At 39.0% G+C, this 19,888-nt stretch overlaps 1 protein-coding gene across 3 annotated transcripts in view; it reads right to left on the bottom strand.

Moving 5' to 3' along the window:
* The window catches only part of GATA4 (GATA binding protein 4), a 62,633-nt gene extending 42,892 nt beyond the window's left edge, over nt 1-19,741 (bottom strand). The window contains exons 1-2 of one of the 3 annotated variants that reach the window (XM_039366053.1): nt 18,296-19,741; nt 11,088-11,868 (exon numbers count right to left, since the gene is read on the bottom strand). In XM_039366053.1, coding sequence (XP_039221987.1) covers nt 11,088-11,613 — 526 coding nt within the window. In that variant the 5' untranslated portion in view covers nt 11,614-11,868; nt 18,296-19,741. Of the gene's footprint in view, nt 1-11,087; nt 11,869-17,304; nt 17,741-18,032; nt 18,211-18,295 lie in introns of those variants that run through there. The other 2 variants (XM_039366061.1, XM_039366043.1) reach the window with 2 other exon arrangements.
* Nucleotides 19,742-19,888: the final 147 nt, after the last annotated feature.

The following is a 19,888-nucleotide window of genomic DNA, read 5'->3' as shown; positions in this document are numbered from 1 at the left end:
TCCACCTATCAGGTCTAGTTTCCTGTTGCCAATTTCCAACATTTAGTTTGAGTTATAGCTCAGTAGAATTTATCCCCTCCCAAATCTAATTTCAGTATCAAGGTTTAACTCTTGAAGCTGAGGTCACTATAAATAAAACTAAAGATGTAACAGATGCTTTTTTTCACCACTAAACCATTTATTCAAATAACTTATACAACAAAAGAAAGAATAGATGTCCCAGCATTCTCTCTTTTTACAGATGAAGACTTACTATGTACTCATTAGCAGTTTACTTTTAAGGCTCCTAGGTGAAAGGATGCTAATGAAGCAGGACTCAGAACAGTTGGCACCTGAGTATTAAATCTGGCTGGCACCTTGATCTCAAACGTCCACCTTTGGTTCCATAAAGCTTAAGGGTTCAACTGTTCATTAACACATTAACATCAAACCCTGCTATTAGCACAGTGTCAAAATCCCTCCCATTGTCTTCTGGTTTATGGCAAAGGGTTGAAGCCATATAAATGTCACAATCCATGGAAATACAAGCTACAGGAGCCACTGCTCCCCTGCTGCTTGTAGAATGGCTAGGGTTCACCAATATTGTAAAAGGAGCAGAAACGTGCAGGGAAATGCAGAGGGGAGAGTCTGCTTAACAAACAGCAAAAATATGGTTACACACACACACACACACACACACACACCACACCACACCCCCATACACACACACACACACATACATATTCAAGCCCTGAGGAGAAGGTCACCTCTTGTCTAGCTTTCCAATCTCTCCCACTTAAATTGCTTTGGTAACATGGAACTTACCATGGAAGCTACATTTGATGACTTTTTATGCCATAGTACTACAGTATATCTGTGATTATATGAGGATAAAACACACACACAGAGACACACAAAGCATCTGAAGAAAGCAATGGCAAACTACTTGGTATTGTTCCCAAATGGTTGATTCATAAGGAAACACTCTCAACTCAAAGGAGATTTTTCCCTGTAAAATATTAATATAATATTAACTCCCACAAAACATGTGGACTTCTTTGTTAATGTTATCTCTGTAAGGTTACTGCTGGGGAATGGGTATGTTGTATATGCTTGTATTTATAACTCCTGTTTTTAGCTTAAGTTTTAAACTATGATTTTGAAATGCCTGGTAATCTGGGGAGTATGTGTGTGCCTTGAACAGCAACAGAAAATGAATGAATGAAAAGAGGGTAACTAAAAAGCTCTTGAACATTTATGAAAGCTAGTTGGTATTAAGAGTATATTGGAGAAGGAACAGGGAGATTTAGAGATTCTGCCTGGATAATTTATCAGACAAATCAAACTATCTCAAAACTTCTCATTGCCAGAATAAAACTGAATTAAGAAATTCTATATAGGCACCTTGAAATTTCCAGGAAAGATGGGTCAGAAAACTAAAGTGACTAAACTCAGCTCTGGTGCTGCAGAGTGCCTGAACCAGATAGACATTTACAGCAATTCCTTCTTTGTTTTAAGAAACTGCTCTTGTTGAACAGACTCAGATTAATGATCTTCCTTGAAAGGCACAGCGCTCAGGATCTTGACTTCTGAAGTCAAGTTGTTCCAAACTTTAGTCACCTACCAGAAGGTCAAGGTATTTGAATAACTCTCCATACCATTCCATATACATATCAATGTAACCCATTTAAGATGTTATCAACATATCATTGGTTTCTTAAAGTCCTTCATCTCATTGCCTTACAATAATTCTGGGCATCTAATGATCTAGGTTTCTAATACACTGATTCTAGATATGCTATTGGATCAATTTATTCCATGGAGTTCTGAAGGATACATGAGTCAGAAGATATAACATGCTACTTACATTCTAAAAATGAAATAAGTTATGAATTAGAAAATGAAAACAGTCTTTTGAAAAACAATAAATCAGCAAAACAGAAAGTGCAGATTTGAAGTAAATAAATTAGTTAGCCAACATGTATAGTGTTAGATTTTTCAATCTTATATATACGCTCTTGCTCTTCCAATACAATGAAAAAAAGCCCCCAATTTAAACCAACTCCCTCCTCCCAATCTCCTAACTCTCCTCCCAATTCAGTCAGAATTGAAGAAGCTTCTTGGATGAGAAACAAAATGTTTTCAAAGAAAAACAAAATCCAGTTGTCTTTTGAAAGCGCACCTTTGGGACAACCATGATGTGGATGATTGAGAATCTCCATGTATACTCCCAATATGAAGTTTTTTTAAAAAAAGTGTTAGACCACAACTCCCAAATAATCATGCTGTTGGAGGATGATAGGAGTATAGTCCAACACTATAGAGCTCCAGACTGGGGCACACTGATTAAAAGGAAAAATGCAAAAAAGAAAAAGAGTCATGGAGGGAAAAGAAAAAGCTAATCATATCATTACATTACAGATGAGAGTTGGGTTTATGTTAGAGGGGGCAATTTTCCTTTGGGATAACTAATCTTATATGTATAGAAAGAGCTTTCATACATAGAGGAATTCTTCCAACCTTTCTATACATTTGCAAACAGGCATCAAGGCCCTTTTATATGTAGCTACAAAATTTGTCTGTTGAACTGGCAAACTAATTTATATTTTCATCATGGTGCCTTAAGACACCAATTTTGGAGAAAATAAACCAACATATTAAATGAAGGCATTTTTCTCCACATATTTCCTGCACTGGACTTTCTGAAATCTTTGGAGAAGTGCTTGGCACCTTTCATTCAGCATAGCTGCTACAGTCTCTCATTCTTCCTGTCTTCTCTGTTGACATGCTCCATGCAATATCTTGAGACTCAGTTGTAGAAGGCCTTAGGGATTGAAAAATATAGCTAGGCTTATAGCAATTCAAGGAGAATGAAACCACAAACTGTGATTGTTTTTGTGATTCTAATCTACCTGAAGTCACCACAAGTCCAAGATGTTTTTTAAAATATATGTTCAATAAAGTATCTTTTAAATCAGTGAATATATCTTATCTTCACTCTAGCTATTATTTTTGGGAAAGCATGTCCTTCACCTGGAAAAAATTGTTTCCCTGTTCTGAGGTAATTCTTAATTTGGAAATCATAACATTTGAAAAAGCACATTTTTCCAGTGATATATAGACAGACAGGTAGCGATTTGCACATTATACAATCCAAGCTTTTCATATACTTAAAACACTCTGATACTGTTCTCACATTAAAAATATTTGCTTTATTCATTCCTGCAGTCATTGCTACTACAGTTAAAAATACTAACATATAATTTCTTTTCATTTACACTGCATGAATCTAATGCAGTATTAACTTATACCCTTTCCTTTGGCAGATGCATAGGATTAAGGAACTATTTAGCTAATTATGCCATTATTTGTAGTTGCTTAAATGCAGTCAAAACACACACACTACACATTGATACATATTAACAATATAAGAAAACAATTGATACATCAGTTTTTTAAAAAGAGCATCGAAGCAAAATTGGCAATATACACACACAAACCAGAAGACATTCAAAATCTATTGTTTGACAATATTTTGAATAGCGAAGGGTCTATTTACTGCCAAATTTGAAACTATACATTTTACAAGGTAAGAAAAAAATATGTCCTTCATGCACAAATATAATTCTGAAGACTGATACTGCTCAGTGAATATAACTTGTGCTTAAAAAGATCACTACTGATTCAGATATATAAATTACTGTCCTTTTTAAAAGAACAAGGATTTTGAAAAATCACTGCCAAATTCCAACTATATGGAATGTTCCAATGGGACCAGTCTTGTATAAATGTATGGATTTAACATTAAAATAACATATTGTATCCTCCTTGATTTGCTTTGTATTGTTTGCTTCTAGTGCAGTTTTGTTTTCACATATTAGGTTTAAAAAAGTTGGCAACTGCAAAGAAAAGGGGGGGGGGGAACATTTGCAACAGAAAGCAATTGAGCTTTGTTTACATTATTTGCAAGGCTGAACATTCCTAAAAGAAACAATTTCCAACCATAAGTAATATGGAAAACCACTTGTTTGCAAACCAGCAAAAATAGAACTGGGCACGTAGTGCTGAGGATCTATGGATACAGAACAGAGTATAAAGAGTAGGAATCTCTGAGGGATATTGTATTTGGAACAATTAATTTATTGGCTGTATTGTATTTATTTGTCTGTTTTATGGATTGCCCAACTCCTAAACAACTCTGGGCAGTTTACAATATATATTAAATATCTGTATGATAAATAAATTTTTAAAAATGTAAAATCCAAGTCAAAAGGCACTTGGATTAAGATTAAAAATTAACAATTTTTGAACCACATGTTTTTGTAAGACACACTTCTATATGTTAAATGTTTTGTGGAAATAAATTCATACATTGATCTAAAGCAGGGATATCAAATTGGTGGCCCACAGGCTGGATGCGTCACATGCAAACCACGCCCATCCTGGCTCCACAAAGGCAAAGAACATCGCGGTATGTCACAATACGTCATGTGACACGATCAATTTTGACAACCGTGATCTAAAGTATATGCAGGTAGTCCTCAAATTACAACACACTTAGTGACTGTTAAAAGTTACAACGACACTGAAAAAAGTGAGTTATGACCAGTTTTTCACACTTATGACCATTTCAGCATCCCCATGGTCACATGATTTACATTCAACTGCTTGACAAATGACTCACATTTATGATGGTTGCAGTGTTCAGGGATCATGTGATCACCTTTTGGGACCTTCTGCCAAGCAAAGTCAACGGGGAAACCAGATTCACTTAACAAATGTGACAAGAATGGCCATAGAATGGTGCAAAATTCTCTTTAACAAATTTCTCACTTAGTAATATAAATTTTGGGCTCAATTGTGGTCGTAGGTTGAGGACTACCTGTACATGATCTGAACTGGGCCTTTTTTACCCTACTTTGAAATGCCAGGAAAAGAGGAATAAAATAAGGCAGCACCTCTAGTGCAGCGATTTTCAACCTGTGGGTCAGGACCCCATTTGGGGTCGAACGACCATTTCATGGGGGTCACCAAACAATGCAGTCCGCCATTTTTTCCCCCTTTTCCTTAGCTGTGCTACTCCCTTTTATTCTATTGGCTTTTGAAAGCCAATAGAATAGACTCTCTTGAATAGAGTCTAATTCTATTGGCTTTCCAAAGCCAATAGGAATTGTCCAGGCTGTCTCTGCCCTGCTGAGCCCGCCAAAAGTCCCATTCTGCAAAGGGTGCTGCAAGTTGTCTGCAGCGAAGGCGAGCTGTCTGGAAGTTTCCACCCCTCCCTGTTGAGCAACTACTAAAAATGTAAGTAAAAGAGGGCCAGGGGTGGGAGGTGGGAAGCCAGCAGACGCAGGGAGGGTTGCTGGCGTGCGTGGGGCCCGGCAGGTGCTTTACCTCCCTTGGGCTCGGCCAGCTGGTGGCCCAGCCGGTGGTCGGCCTGCGCCGTCTCTGCCGCTTGCCAGCTACGCCTCGGCCGGTGCAGAGGGCAGCACCATGCATGTGCGGCGCTCCCGGGCAGGGAAAGTCCTCGACTTACGACTGGTTGGATAGTCCTTGACTTACGACCGGTTTAGTCCTCGACTTACAACCAGTTGTTTAGTCCTCGACTTATGACCGGTTGGGGGTCACGGCATTAAAAAGGTTGAGAACCACTGCTCTAGCGGATACAAAATGCATCCTTTAGTCACTGCATGATTCACAAACCATCTGGGATCAATAATTAGATCTCCAAGACAAAGGATAACATCATGAAACAAATTCAATTCCTTATTGAATGCTATTCATGTTAAGATTTCTTTTTAACCTCCTTTTTGTTTTTGTTTTTGTTTTTCTTTTGCTAATGTACACAGGGGTCTGATGTCAGAGCCATTCATGTAAACTGAGTACTACCTGAGAACAGTGATATCCAAGATCATGTAGCCATTACTCCAGCATCAAGGGATTGTGTGAGATGGACCAAGTCTCCATGGTCATTCAGCAGGATTTAGATCAGGGTGGGCAATTAATTTTCCCAAAGAGCCACATGAGAAATTGGGGCTGTTGTGGAGGACCCCACCAACGTGACCGCCCCTCCCCCTCCCCCCTCAGGCTGGACAGAGACAGACAATGGGTTGGAAGTGATCCACAGACCCTAAAATGCCCAGGTCTGATTTAGATTGTGCTACTAATAGAAACTGAAGCTTAACATTCTGATTCATTCTTATTTTAAAAAATCTGACAAAGATAATGTCAAATTTAATCTGACTTAATAATGAAGTGGAGAGAGAGACCAAATTCTATCCAAGATGAAGTTCTCATTGTCACTGATAAATCTCTTAAAATGCAAATAATTCATAAAATTGCAAAATTCTATTTAAATCTTCCCATACAAAAAACAAAGCAAACCCCTAATCTTTATTCTCTTCCCCTTAAATCCTTACTGAAGAAAAGCCTATGATCTTATTTACACCTCTGCCTGCCTGCCCAGGGGCTCCTGGTGTTTCATTTAAATATGTGTAAGTGAGGAAGAAAAGGAAGCTTTTCCACAGAAATTTCCCTATTCTTCTCAGCTTGCAAAAACAAACACACGTGTGTAACTTTTGCAAAGCTCAGCCTCATTTGAAGACCAATATAGTGCCCCAGTCACAAAAAAAGACAATTTTCTTTTTCAGAGGTCCCTGGCTGGGTGTGAATGGAAAATTTGACCTACTATATCACACAGCAAAGTACAAAGTCACAGATATTGCCTACTGATTAGAGACAGACCAAGGAACACCAATAGTAAGGTGAAAAGGAATAAAAATCTCTTTCAAATTAAGTTCAATTCCTGGTGATTTTGTGGACACAGCTATGTAGTTTACTTAGTAGCAATATAGAAATGATTTGTCTTATGTTTTTTTTTTCACTTTCCAACTTAGCCTATAATTGTAGTATTTCTTGAAAATCTTCCATTGAAAAACTTAATTGATTCTTCCTATTGCAGTTGTTTCTGAACTCAAATCTCATCAGAACTTAATTTCATTGCATTAAATGCAGTCCTTGATTTCTACTCATCTAAGTTCAACACTTTCAGCAGTTTTGGGCAAGAATCGCTGAACACAAAGAACAGCATATTAGATCAAATCAAAGACCTATCTAAACCATCATCCTGTCCCCGGGAAAGCCAACCAGATGCTTCTTAATTAGGGAATGAACTAATTATACATCCCCCCCAATGTTTATGTTCCCCACTACCTAATATTGTGCTGCTCTGATCTCTAAAAGACCATTTATAACACCGACCTGACCAAAAGCTGAAATTGTAGTTTAGTCTCACTCAGAGACAACTGTAAAAATCTCCAATCCACTATCTAAAAATTTAATTGAGAGAGAAGATTCAAAGAAAACCCAGCCCTGACCTGCCCCCTCCTTCCCAAGTTACAGCATGTGTACTTTCAAAGGGTTCACCTTAAAGGCCAACTGTGATGTCCATTTGGCACCTATCAACATTATCTTTTCTTGCCCCAGTAGGCATGCCAGCATGTAGATTTAAGCAACTTTCAGTATGGTTTAATTGCTGACAATCTATGCTTCTTTATACTGAGTTTTACTAAGCTGCCAGATTGTTTCTGTATTTATTTCAAAAATACAATTTTATATTGACCTATTCTATAAATCATTCTAATTCCTGTTCCTGGTGAAAAATAAAATTAAAATATTTAGGAAAATTAATTTAATTAAATGAATCAAATCTTTTAAAAGATAAGGTAAATGTAATAGAAGTTTAATGCAATTTGTTTATTCATGTAAAAACAGACTTATGTAAAGATCAAAAGAATCTCAAGGAAAATGAGAGCTCAATTTTTCACTCCTCTCCACCCTTTAGAATTATTGCCTCCAATCAATAATAATCTTGTCCCAATTTTAGATCCTTAATTTTGTTCCATTTCCAGAGGAGGGCCTGGATGGAAAAAAAAAATCACTGAGGCAAATTGATTTAGAGGTACATAAAACTATCCATCAAAGGATGGCTGAACTGAACTCACATCAAATTCCAGTGTGATCTACTGGTCAGAATAACAGGCCAATTTCAGGAAATTAAAATTCAACTTTCCACCTTATGATGAGTAACTTTGGTTAACCTTGAACCACCCTTAGCCATTTCTGTTTCAATCTAACCCAGTGTTTCTCAACCTTGACAATTTAAAGGCGTGTGGACTTCAACTCCCAGAATTCCACAGCCAATTATTCTAACCAACCTCTTAGGGTTATTATAATGTTTTGAAAAAGCAGAAAGGCAGTTAATTATCTTGTCTCCTGACCTTCTTAAAAGAAAAGCAGAAGAAAAGAAACTAATAGGAAAATTGACTGCATCATCACAAGAAAATATTTCTAGAAGCCTTTCTCATTCTGCTGCCCACAGGTTGGAAGAGGATTATGGGATTCAAAGTCCAATGCATCTGAAAGGCTGGGAAATTCTACCTTATAGGACGGTAACCTAATCAAACAAATCCTAACTTCCTTTTTCTTTCTCCTCACTTCCCTCTCTCTCATCTTCTCTATGAATAGGAGCAGAAACATTACTAAATACTTGAATCAGAAGAGAGGGAGGGAGGGAAAGAGATGAAAAAGTATGATGATTGATTCATTTTTTGGCCTTAGTGATAATAAATTGCAAATCTATAAAGTGAAAGTCCAGGAGGATTTAAGTGTTTTATACAATAACCGTATTGCACTATTAAAGCAAAAGTGTGAACAAGCTACTAATATTAATTAAATACAACAAAGATGCTAAAATTTACTATGTAGTGTTGTGAGATTTTCAAATTTTTTAGGCTATGGATCCTGTTAATTAAAAAATAAATTTCCTGAAATTCTAATCAAGGGGCAAACCTCTAGTGACAGAAAATGGGCAATAAAATGAAAATTATTTATTAATCAAATTAATCAAAAAATCAAATTTATGAATCAAACTTGTGCTCAATCTAATCAAGATATACATATGTATTTACTGAAGTTATCTGAATCATACAGATTCACCCCAAAACTTCCATTTCACCTTTCTCAGGGAAGGGGGAAAGGAAGCAGAGCTGGGACAGGATGACTTTGCAGAAAGCAGCCTATGCATTCACCAAAAGATGGCCAGAGCTGCATGGCTGAGGCATTTTCTCAGGGAAAAACTGTGGTAATCATTTTCACCCTGCCACTGTTTGTCTCTCAGGCTCACACAGAGTGACGTGACACTGTGTGAGTGTTTTGAATGTCAGACGAGAAGCCCCACCTTTTCCACTATTCCTTGGCCAACCATGGTTGTATCTGAGTGAACTATCCTTTTCTCCCTTACTCTTTCTGCAGAACACAGTTTGAAAACTCTGTGTTGTAATTTGCATATCCTTCCTGGTCCTTGTCCATGGGCTAATTTAAATTTCAGATTTACATTTACTCCCTCTGCTCTACAATTGTGTTTAATCAGTAAGCAAACCTTGATAACTCTGAACTGAAACCAAAGTAAAATCTCATCTCATAACTAAAGAGTGTTGAAATTAGATTACAACAAGATTTCACAGGTATTACCTATATATATACATATATAGAGGCAAAATCTTGTGATATATATACATATACATATACACACATATATACACACACCCTTGCAAAATACTAAGCACATCATACCAAGTAATGGATTGCTCAAAACTCTCAATTTATTTTTCCTTAGAATATCTATACCTGTGGCCAGCTTCTTCTAAGAAGATTCTCATACACATCCTATTCAGTTTTTAAAACATCAATGGAATAAATTTTGGCAGAAAAACATACTATTGGGTATCAACATTACAGATGATCAAAGAAAAAAAAAGCTAAAGGAACACACAGAGCCTGGCTGACTGGGAGATTAGAATGGCCGTGCTTCTAACAGTCCATAGGTTACAAATTTATTACTGAATGTGTACGTATAATAATTTCTAATTTATTTATTTTTTCTAAAAAAAGGATTCCTAGGCAAATAAACATGAAGCACTTTAACCTATTTACACCTGAACAGGCAGTGGGTGGTCTAGGAATAATTTTGCTCCCAAGAGGCAGCGCCCTTCTGCCTATCTTCCAAAATAGTGTTTCTCAACCTTGGCTAGCTGGGGACTTCTGGGATTTGAAGCCTACACATCTGAAAGTTGCCAAGGTTGAGAAACACTGTCCCAAAGAATATGCCTTCCCCCAAATAACCGGCAACTTTGTACTGCTAACAAAGTATACTGTATAGGTTAGTACTTTGAGCCTTAATTGTTTAATCCACACGAACTAAAGCTTTAAAGTTAAGATTTTTATGCAATACAATTTTTAATAGTAGATTAAAAATTGCTTAATGTTGCAAAGACCTCAAAGGTTAGCCAACACCTTCCTTTGGCATCAAATGATACAAAGTAATAAACAAAGCCACCACACTTTTGCTGCTTGTACCCTAAGCTAAGTAAATAGCAGATCTTTTTCAGTTCAGAATTATAGGATGGAGGAAGATCATGGGGACAAGAAGACATAACCAGAAACAATTCCCAATGTATTCATAAGGACTTCCTCCCAGTCCTAATGTGACAGAACTGCAATTGCAAAGGAATAAAGCTAATAGGAAGCAGGTCACATACCAGTGCAGTAAATTATAAATAGGGTAAAAACAAGAACTATGTGGAATTGGAAGTTACAGAATTTCCCTGTCATTAATCTCAGGTGCACTTTTTAAAATACAGCTCCATCACAATACTGTTGATTCTTGGACTTGTCTCCCTTTAAAAGACACATTTAATATTTATGTTATTGGGACCAATATTGCTGTCTCCTAAAGCTGATGAAGAAATTGTAGATACTATCTCCCTGAGTTATTTTGTTTATGATAGCTGCTAAATTAATTCTCACTGAAGGAAGTAAAAGACTTGTCACATGAAATTTCTGAAAAAAGGGATCCTCAAAAGACTACCTCACTGACAAAATGTGAAAAATGCATTTTATTGATAATTACCTATACAACTGTTAAATTTACTGATGAGCAGCCCAGCATTTTCTTTATCTTTTAAAATTTAATCAATATCATGCAATCCATCCCAGACTGAAAATAATATTACCTTTCTTGGCATAATAAAGTTTAGAAGATTCATTCTTACCTATGTTAGTATGCCTTGAAACTCCTGGAGTACCCCGATTCTGAAGGTTGTGGAGCATGGGGCTATCAAATGGAGATGAAGTCCAGCTGGTGCCCAATTCTGGGGTCATATAACTTGCTGGATATGGACTGGAATAGGACCCACTGAAACTCCGAGCATATTGGTCCCTGCTGTTGGCCGAGATACTAAGAGAACTGTTATAAGCAGATGCTTCTCTGGAAGTAGTTGCTGGGATGGGGGTGCTGGTAGCAAAGGAGAACCTTGGGGATACTGATGGATGAGAAGATCCAGGGTTGTAAGCAACACTCTCAGCTCCAGGCTGAGTCCAAATGGAGTGGCTGGAGACTGGACTGCCTTGCTGGGATGAACCACTCCCTTGGAGGTAAGGCAGGCTGGGAATCATAGTAGTGACCCTTGTGGTGGGTATGTAGACAGGAGAAGCAGCAGCTGCGGTGTGCATAAAACTACTGGTCCCTTCATATGCTGGTGGGCCATGGTTGGCTGCCATGGCTAAGCTCTGGTACATCTCTGAAGGTGCAGACTGGGCTTTGATTTGCAACCCAATCACACAGACAAGTTATCTCCAGAGATCCAGGTTTGAAGACAAGTATGAAGGCACCTTCCTCCACAAAGGGCAGGATGGACCATGCAGTTCAACTCAGATCCAGCGAGGGGGTTTCCAATCCAGAAAATCCCTAACAGAACTGCCTGTGTTCCACTTTAGATGTTTCCTGACTTATTTGAGTCATCAGGGATGGTAGAATCTTCACACAGCTCACACCTACAACAGAGGTAAAAATAAAATAAGATTGTATACAGAATGAAGAAGAGAAAAGGCAGTCAGAAAGCAGAAAGACCTCCCCATTAAAAGTATTTTCAGTAAGGTTAGGGAAGACCAATGTTTAAAATAGATACAGGTAGTCTTCCCTTTCAACCACAATTGAACCCAAAATTTCTGTTGTTAAGTGAGACATTTCTTAAGTGAATTTTGCCCCATTTTACAACCTTCCTTCCCCCAGCTGTTAAATGAATTACTGCAATTGTTAAGTTAGCAACAAAGTGAATCTGGCTTCCCCATTGACTTTGCTTGTCAGAAGGTCACAAAAGGTGATCACATGACTCTGGGATGCTGCAACCATCATAAATATGAGTCAGCTGCCAAACTGCAATAGTCATAAGTCACTTTTTTCAATGTCGTTGTAACTTTGAACACTTTACTAGATGAACTGAGACTATCTGTATTCCTTAACCAAACGCCTCTTCTGAAATCAATCCTTTTCCTTCAGATAACTTACTCCTTTTGTTTTAGTTAAATTCAAGGCTATTATTTAATTAAATCACATTAGGAGATTCAAAATCAGTATCTGAATTCAGGAAATGTGAAGCAGAATTTTAAAGGAGCTGAGATCTTAGTGATTACACGGACATAATCATGCAGTTAATCAGCTCCAATCCTTATTAGCTTCTAAGCTAAGGTCAATTTTTCTACCTGCTAAGCAGAGAGGGAGGGAGAGAAAATCAAAAGGCAAGAGTGATAGTAACATCTTATTCATGCAGGAAAATGAAAAAAGTTGGGCATAGGGATGAGTAATGGTGAAGTCAGGTGTATACTACTGTTAGGGTTTTTTCCCATTTGATGCCTTCCAGATTTGTTGGAATACAACTCCCAAAAATCCTAGGTTACATGAATAAAAAACATTCACAGAAGCCCAATGCTTTCTGGAGGTCAGTATAATGGAAATAAATTCTACAAATGATTGGTCAGTAGAGCTTCCTTCTTCAAAAATATTTTTAGTTCAAAATTTGAAAATATATCAGAGATTCAAAATACAGGAATTTACACCATAAATATAGGTTCCAGTGGACTAAGACTGACCATGATCTGGATTCACATAGCAGCATTAATTTTCACACACACACATATCAATGAAAAGTTTTCACCAATGAATTCATAAACAGCTAAACATATCAGAATAGGAAGAAATGTTTGCACCTGCAAAAACAGAAGGAAATGTAGCCTTTCAGCACAGCCTTTCCCAATTTGAAACTTGCTAGATATGTTGGACTTCAACTAAACAAATATTCAATTAACAATATTCATATCTAGAGAGCATCAGGTTGGAGAAGGCTGTTCTTACTTCTGTTCATGCAGGAACAAAGTGAGCTTGTTCATTTCCAGATGAGAACAAGACTTGCCCTTCCAGTTGTCCTGATAAATTATTTGAAAACTTTTATGCCCCAACATAAATTGCGGCTGGCCTAGTTTAACAAAATACAAAAATGCTTTGCTGAATATACATTTAGCTGCACATCCCCAAAACTTTAGCATTTAGCATTTTGGCAAGAACATTCCTGACATACAATCTATATGGCCATGATGGTTGACTACACTGTTGCCTAGCACTTAATGATCTCTGGCTACTCTAAGTAAATGATGAAGAATAGAAAGAATTGAGTGTTGTTTGCAAGCATTGGCTTGGTCTGCATTTAAGGATACATTAATTGCATGCACGTGTATACACAGACACACAGACTCACACATACCACTGTCACCAAGTGGAATTTTCTAAATAGGACAAAAAATGGCAACGTTTTCCTTCCATCAGAGCTGCCATTATAGGGATATTAAAAATTTCTCCCTAATCTTAGTGAATACACAACTATTAGATCTCAAGCCTATTCTTAACTTAAATCCTATCCCCCCCCCCCCCCAAAAAAATGTATGTCCTCTGGAGGTATCGAAGTGCAATTCTCATCATCCTGATCAGCCATAAAAGTCTATTTGTGATCTGTTTTCTAATTACTCTAGTGTGTGACAGTTTTATATAAAACTATAGCAGTTTCAAACAGCTATAGCCAGTTTAACCATTTTTAAAATACTACTTTAAAGCAAACAAATTGTTCCTTATGGATTGCATTCACACAATATATAGTATACAGGTTAACAAAACAAAATGTGTGTGCTCACATATATACTATGCTAAAACAAATATTTGCTTAATATAATTGCCTGTTTTATATAACCATGCTAAAACAACAGCTGAGTTCTGACAACACACTACATCATAAAATGCTTAATCCTGCTTTAGTGTGGTCTTATGCCAATCCATATATAATATGGTTTTGAGATCAAACCAATGAGAGAGAAAGTGCAAGAGAAAAACTCAAATGTACCTGGAATATGTCTACCAGGTGACCTATAAATCAAATGTGTATAGACAGACTTTGGCCATTCAGTGCCAAAGAGTCTCAGAAGTTACATTTCTGTTCATTACTTCCTTTTTATAAGACAAACTCGTGGTTTTGAAAAAGGATCTATGATCAAGAAACTGATTGAGCTATGCATACATTGTAGATTTGGACAAAATTCCTACTCACCAAACAAGGGAAGCCAGAGTGAGATTCAGGGGCTAGCAGTCTCCTACATGCACCAATGCACGTTCCAGTTAAACTACTAAAACCTATGCTTCTGGAGACCCCAGGTTGCATCATATCCAACCAGTGCATATTGTCATCCTTCCCCAAATCTTTCCTTTCCCCATCGTCTTCTAGACCCCAGCAGACAAGAACAGATTACACAACCTGAGCTGACAAGACTGCCTAGAAAGCGAAGCTATTTCACAGCAAAGAACAGAGCATTAAAGTTGAGGACACTCTTTCACCATCAGGAGCATTTGTGTGGGGGAAGGGGTGCTCTCCATAAAGGATTGCAGAGGAGACGAAGGGTTGCTTCGCTCTACAAAGAATCACCCTTTTCTGTTCATAGGGCTATCCTGTGCAGGCCTAGACTGAGGGTGATCCTGCTGCATTTAATGAGTCTTACTCCCTGGGAAGCAGGCCTAAGACCACAACCTGCAGGACTCACTATTTTTACCATGGAAAGGGATCTGTTTTGAAGAACAGGCTTACCAACCTCTCTCACTGTTTCTCTCAAATATGCAACAGGAGCTTGGCGCTTTTTCTAAAAGTGAAATGTGGGCAGAGCTGTATTTCAGCTATGGATTTTTAAGTGTGAATTCAGACTGCCTCCTTCTCTTCCCTCTCTCCCATCCTTTTCCATCCCATCCCACTCTTCAATGCCTCAAGCAAAACCATATTCATCAGATTCTGTCATATACAGGGAGGGAGGGAGGGAGGGAGGGAGAAAGAATCATAGAAAGAAAGAAAGAAAGAAAGAAAGAAAGAAAGAAAGAAAGAAAGAAAGAAAGAATCAAAATGTAAAAGAAGTGTAAAAGAAAACTGTTGAAAGACATCTAGGACAAAACTAGAAAAAGCTAGTGTCCCCTCCCCTGCAGGTTTTAATTTATTTCCAGTGAAATATCACCTAACCCAAATCCCTTAAAATCATCTTGATATCAATTACTAATGTACTTGAGAAAATATGTCTATTTTTATATCCCAGTGAAATTATTTGATGATAAGCAAGCAAATCTTAAATGGCTCATAAATGCCTATAAAGCAATCGCTCAAGAGAAGTTGGAAAAGCATTTGTAAAATACTACTTTATAAAACAGAATAGTTGTATCTAGACAGCATTTGCACCTTTCATACATATCAATAAAGTAGTTACTACTCCTGGAATACGGGCACAATCCACCAAAGGATGATCAGGTTTTAAGTTACACAACCGTTTACCTACTTCCTACCTAATATGTATTAATCTTCCCATCAAAATTAATGGACTTGAAAGTGATTTCTACTGGATAATGGATTCAATTAATTCAAAATATAGATCTAAGGAATGCAAATATGAACTCTTAACACTAATTTCATTATCTCTTTGTTATAAGTAAATAGAGAAGAAGAATTAATAATTTTAAAAGTAAAATCAAAGTAGCATAAAGATACCCGAATTACACCCAAAAGCATTATTTCCACCCATCATTTTCTAGAAATATTTACACGAAGGTGTGCAACCATTTTACTAATGTAGTTTCAAAGCAGATTTGAAGAGAAATAAGAGAAAACTGTGTTAATATTTGAAACTATTTCAAGAAGAAATAACTGATTGTAATAAATAGTTGAAACAGATCTACTGTTTCCCTCCGGCAATTTTTACCTGCTCAGGTTAAAATAATATATTACTTCGCAATACTGTTTTAAAATAATCACAACAGAATAAGAAAGGACATGATAGAATAATAATAATAATAAAACGGCATAGTACATTCACCCATTCTGAAAGGGGCAATATAAAAAAATGGAGGCCTATATTTGTAATCTCTCCTCCTGTTTTTTTAATGTTTCTAATCTTTTCACAACTCCTTTTGAAAACCAGAATTCTGTTCTTTTTGAACCAAAGAATATACTATGAGGCCCCGGCAGATTTTCTCTGAGAAATCCCCTTCATTCTCTTAGGAAAAAAAAAACAAATGGACAGGAGCTCAATAGACGGGTCTCCTTTTAACTAAGATAAACAGGAAAGACAAGCAATTTTTTAAATCTCAAAATATCTTGCAGACTTGAAGTAATCAATGACAGAAAAGGAACAAGGGTAATAATAATAATAATACCCAAAGAAAGTTCGGCGCTATGTCTTCTTACCAATTTAGCGCAAATAGAAATCGAACTGAGATCACGGAATTTTAAAACCTCTTTACCTCTGATCGAATTGTGAACGCTGCTTCAAAAACAACTAACGCTATTCAAACCAAATAAAATAATTTGCACACCTAAAATCCGGAATACAGTATAGGATTCCCGCCAGGAAGATTGCCAAAACTATCGAGAAAGTATTATTGCAGTATTATTTTTCAAGTTCAATAAATAAAGGGACGTTGAACACTACGCCCGATCCTTTTTTAAAAAAACTACATTCGTTATGATTTCTTATGCTGGTAGATAAAGGGTCTGTTTTCGAGATGTCTGTGCCCAGAAGAGACTACTGTGCCCAGCAGTGAAGGAAGGAGCGATGCCGGGGGCCGGGAGAGGAAAACCTGGGCAAGAACATCTGCGAGGTTCGCTCCAACCGGGGTTTCCTTTACTCCCGCGGGCGCGCCCGGAATGAAACGGACAAGAAAACCCACTCGCGACCTTGGGGAGGGGAGCCGCCTTGCGACATTTCTCCCGGGGAAGGGCTGCTCGGACGATAACCTCGGACAAACACCGGGAGCCGGGAAGGGCAAAGAAGGAACACAGTGACGAAAAGGTGCGTTGGAGTTCCGGAACTAGAAAGGAGCCAAGAATCACTTCAAGTTGCCCGCAAAGCCAAACCGACCTGCTTCAAACGTCTCCGCTCGCCGTCTTCGGCTTCTTCCTAGCCGGAGCCCCCGACGGAACCCTGGAAGGGCGCCTGTCAGAGAAACAGGAGCAGCCGCGACGAAGGGAAAGAATCGCCCGGACGGCTTTGGCCGCTGAGGCTGAGCTCGGCTGCCCGCGCCTCCGCCCGCCGCCACCTCTAGGCCACGGAGACGCCGGGAGCGGAAAGCGCCCCCGCCCGCCCAGGCCAGGCCTCCTGGGTGCCCCGGGCGCGGAGCCGAGTCCGCCCTGCCTGGACGCCCGGGAAGCGGGCACGATGAGGCGGTGAGTTGCCTGGCCCGCCTCGGTCCCGCTAACGCCGCCGCCGCCACCGCCGCTGTTCTGAGCCTGGGCAGCCACGGATGGGGCGCTTTGCTTTCCCTCTCCGGCTTTTCTCTTTCTCTAACCCCCCCACCCCCCGCTTCGTCCCTCTTTCCCTAACTCTTCCTTTCTTGTCTCCACCCTGGTGACTGGCCTCTCCACACCACGTGGCGAGGGACGGGATGAGCTGCGGGGGAGGGGGGGAACGAGGGTATCTGTTGCACCATCAGCCGGCGCCAAGCTTCATTCCTGTGGGGGGATATATACGTATACATACACATATACATACACGCACACGCGTATAGACAGGCACGGTATGTTGGGGGGGAGAGAGAGGGAGAGCGAGAGAGAGAGAGAGAGAGAGAGAGAGAGAACTTAGGTACGCACGTTTGTGGGCAACTAGGTGCAGCTGTAAGCTCAGAGTGGGCGAAACCCAGCTTCAACTTATACCCCCAAACAACAGGAGTAGGGCTTTAACTATTTCTGCCTCAGCTTCCTTTGCTGATTTGGTACCCTCCAGATGTGTTTCTCAAGTGCCATCATCACTGCCACCGTATCCCAGCCTGTAGTCGGTAGTAGGCTCCGTGTCAGAGGAGCAGCAGGAGGCCTTACAGAAAGAGAGGTCCTTCCCTTAATTATCCCATGCATACCTTTTATTGCTTCCACGTCAGGGGTGTTGTTACCTATCTTTAGCAGTGAGTTGTTCTGCTGCTATGCAGATTTCCCTCTGGAATCCTTTTCTGATTCATTTACTGAGAAGGATGAAAGAGCAGGAACGTCCACAACTAGAAGACTGACAGCTGCAGGCTCTACAAAACAGGGCTGCACTTAGGGGCAATTCAAATCACTGTAGGTTTTGGTCAGGTGACTTACTGTTGCGGAGAAACTCATCCATGTGATCAAATGATCAAGTGGGTAGAAGTGCACGGGAGCGAACTCCATTTTGCAAATGTATTTGGACATATAGAACTGCTGGATTTAAAGGAAGGAAGGAAAGTAAATTTAGGTGAAGTGTTCTGAGAAACTTCAGAACAGGAATTTTGTAATAGGTCCAGTTTAACAAGGCAATGGTCAATTCTCTCTTGCTGGAGTTTTCACACTGACAGGATAGCCGGTTTTGGAAATGCTGCATCAAAGAGGAGGAGTAAGATTGGATGATACAACATACAGGGCTCCCTTTAAGTTAGTAACTTGTCTTCTGTTTATATTTCAGGCTTTCCTTCAAAGCTCTGAAAGCAGCCTATCCATAACTTTCCTCTCATTTAATTCCTTCTGCAACCCTATGAAGCAGCTCCTAAACTTTTTTTGTACAGCCTCCTCAATCTCCAACTGCCTAAACCAGCTTCCACTATTCTGAGGTCAGAAACATTTAATGGTCACCAAAACAAAAATCCCCTTCTCCTCCTGTTGAAAATCCTGATCCAGCTAGGAGTGTGATATGATCCAATCCACTTTGCACAATTGCTTTGGTGGCTGCAATCCCTACCTTCCCCCAAGATAATATTCACTACCACAAGAAATGACTACTGAGTTGAGAATCAACTGGCGGGGTTCAAGACTAGGTGGGGGGATTTGAAGTTGCACCTTCTCAGCTTCAGCCAACACTCTGAATTCGCTTTGGTAATTGCTTTCCTTATGTCAGAAAAAAAAATGAAAGCATTCTGTCCCCGCATTCCCCCAGCTCTGCTTTCTCTCCATTTGCATTCTCCAATTTGTGAATGGGAAGGTGAACTTAAGAAAGAAGGAAACTCCTCTATTCATGGAAACTCTCTGGTGGCTCAGATTCACTCACTAATCACATTCATACAATGGGTCACACTGGGCTGAAATGGAATTGATAATTTTGAGGTCCAGCATATTCTGAGAAATGAACTAGGCTAATTTCATTCAGCCATTGTATGTAAACCATGGTGTGTATGTGGCATACAGTAGGTGGGCATATTTTATTAATTTGGATTTACAGGATATTACACTAAGAATTCAATCACTAAGTTACATGACTGAGGGAAGCTGAACATAGAACTCCCAAAGTCAGCTCAATTTAATTGTTCTGTGCTGCAATACTACCTACACTAGCTATCCTTGAAGAATAGACCTTGGTCTCTCTTCCTTGAGTCAATCAGATAAGTTTGGTTGGTATGGTTTATCTCTGCTTCTGGATGGAGGCTATCTCTGGAAGGGCAGCTTGGTTAGAAAGCTTCTAATTCATCTCCAACCTGGTGCCTTCCATTTTTAATTATGAT

Source organism: Crotalus tigris, unplaced genomic scaffold (assembly GCF_016545835.1).
Source record: "Crotalus tigris isolate CLP2741 ecotype Arizona unplaced genomic scaffold, ASM1654583v1 scf7180000017598.18339901613:2243638, whole genome shotgun sequence".
Classification (NCBI taxonomy): domain Eukaryota; kingdom Metazoa; phylum Chordata; class Lepidosauria; order Squamata; family Viperidae; genus Crotalus; species Crotalus tigris.
The sequence above is the reverse complement of the archived record's forward strand: the minus strand, read 5'-3'. Positions and strand labels throughout refer to the sequence as shown.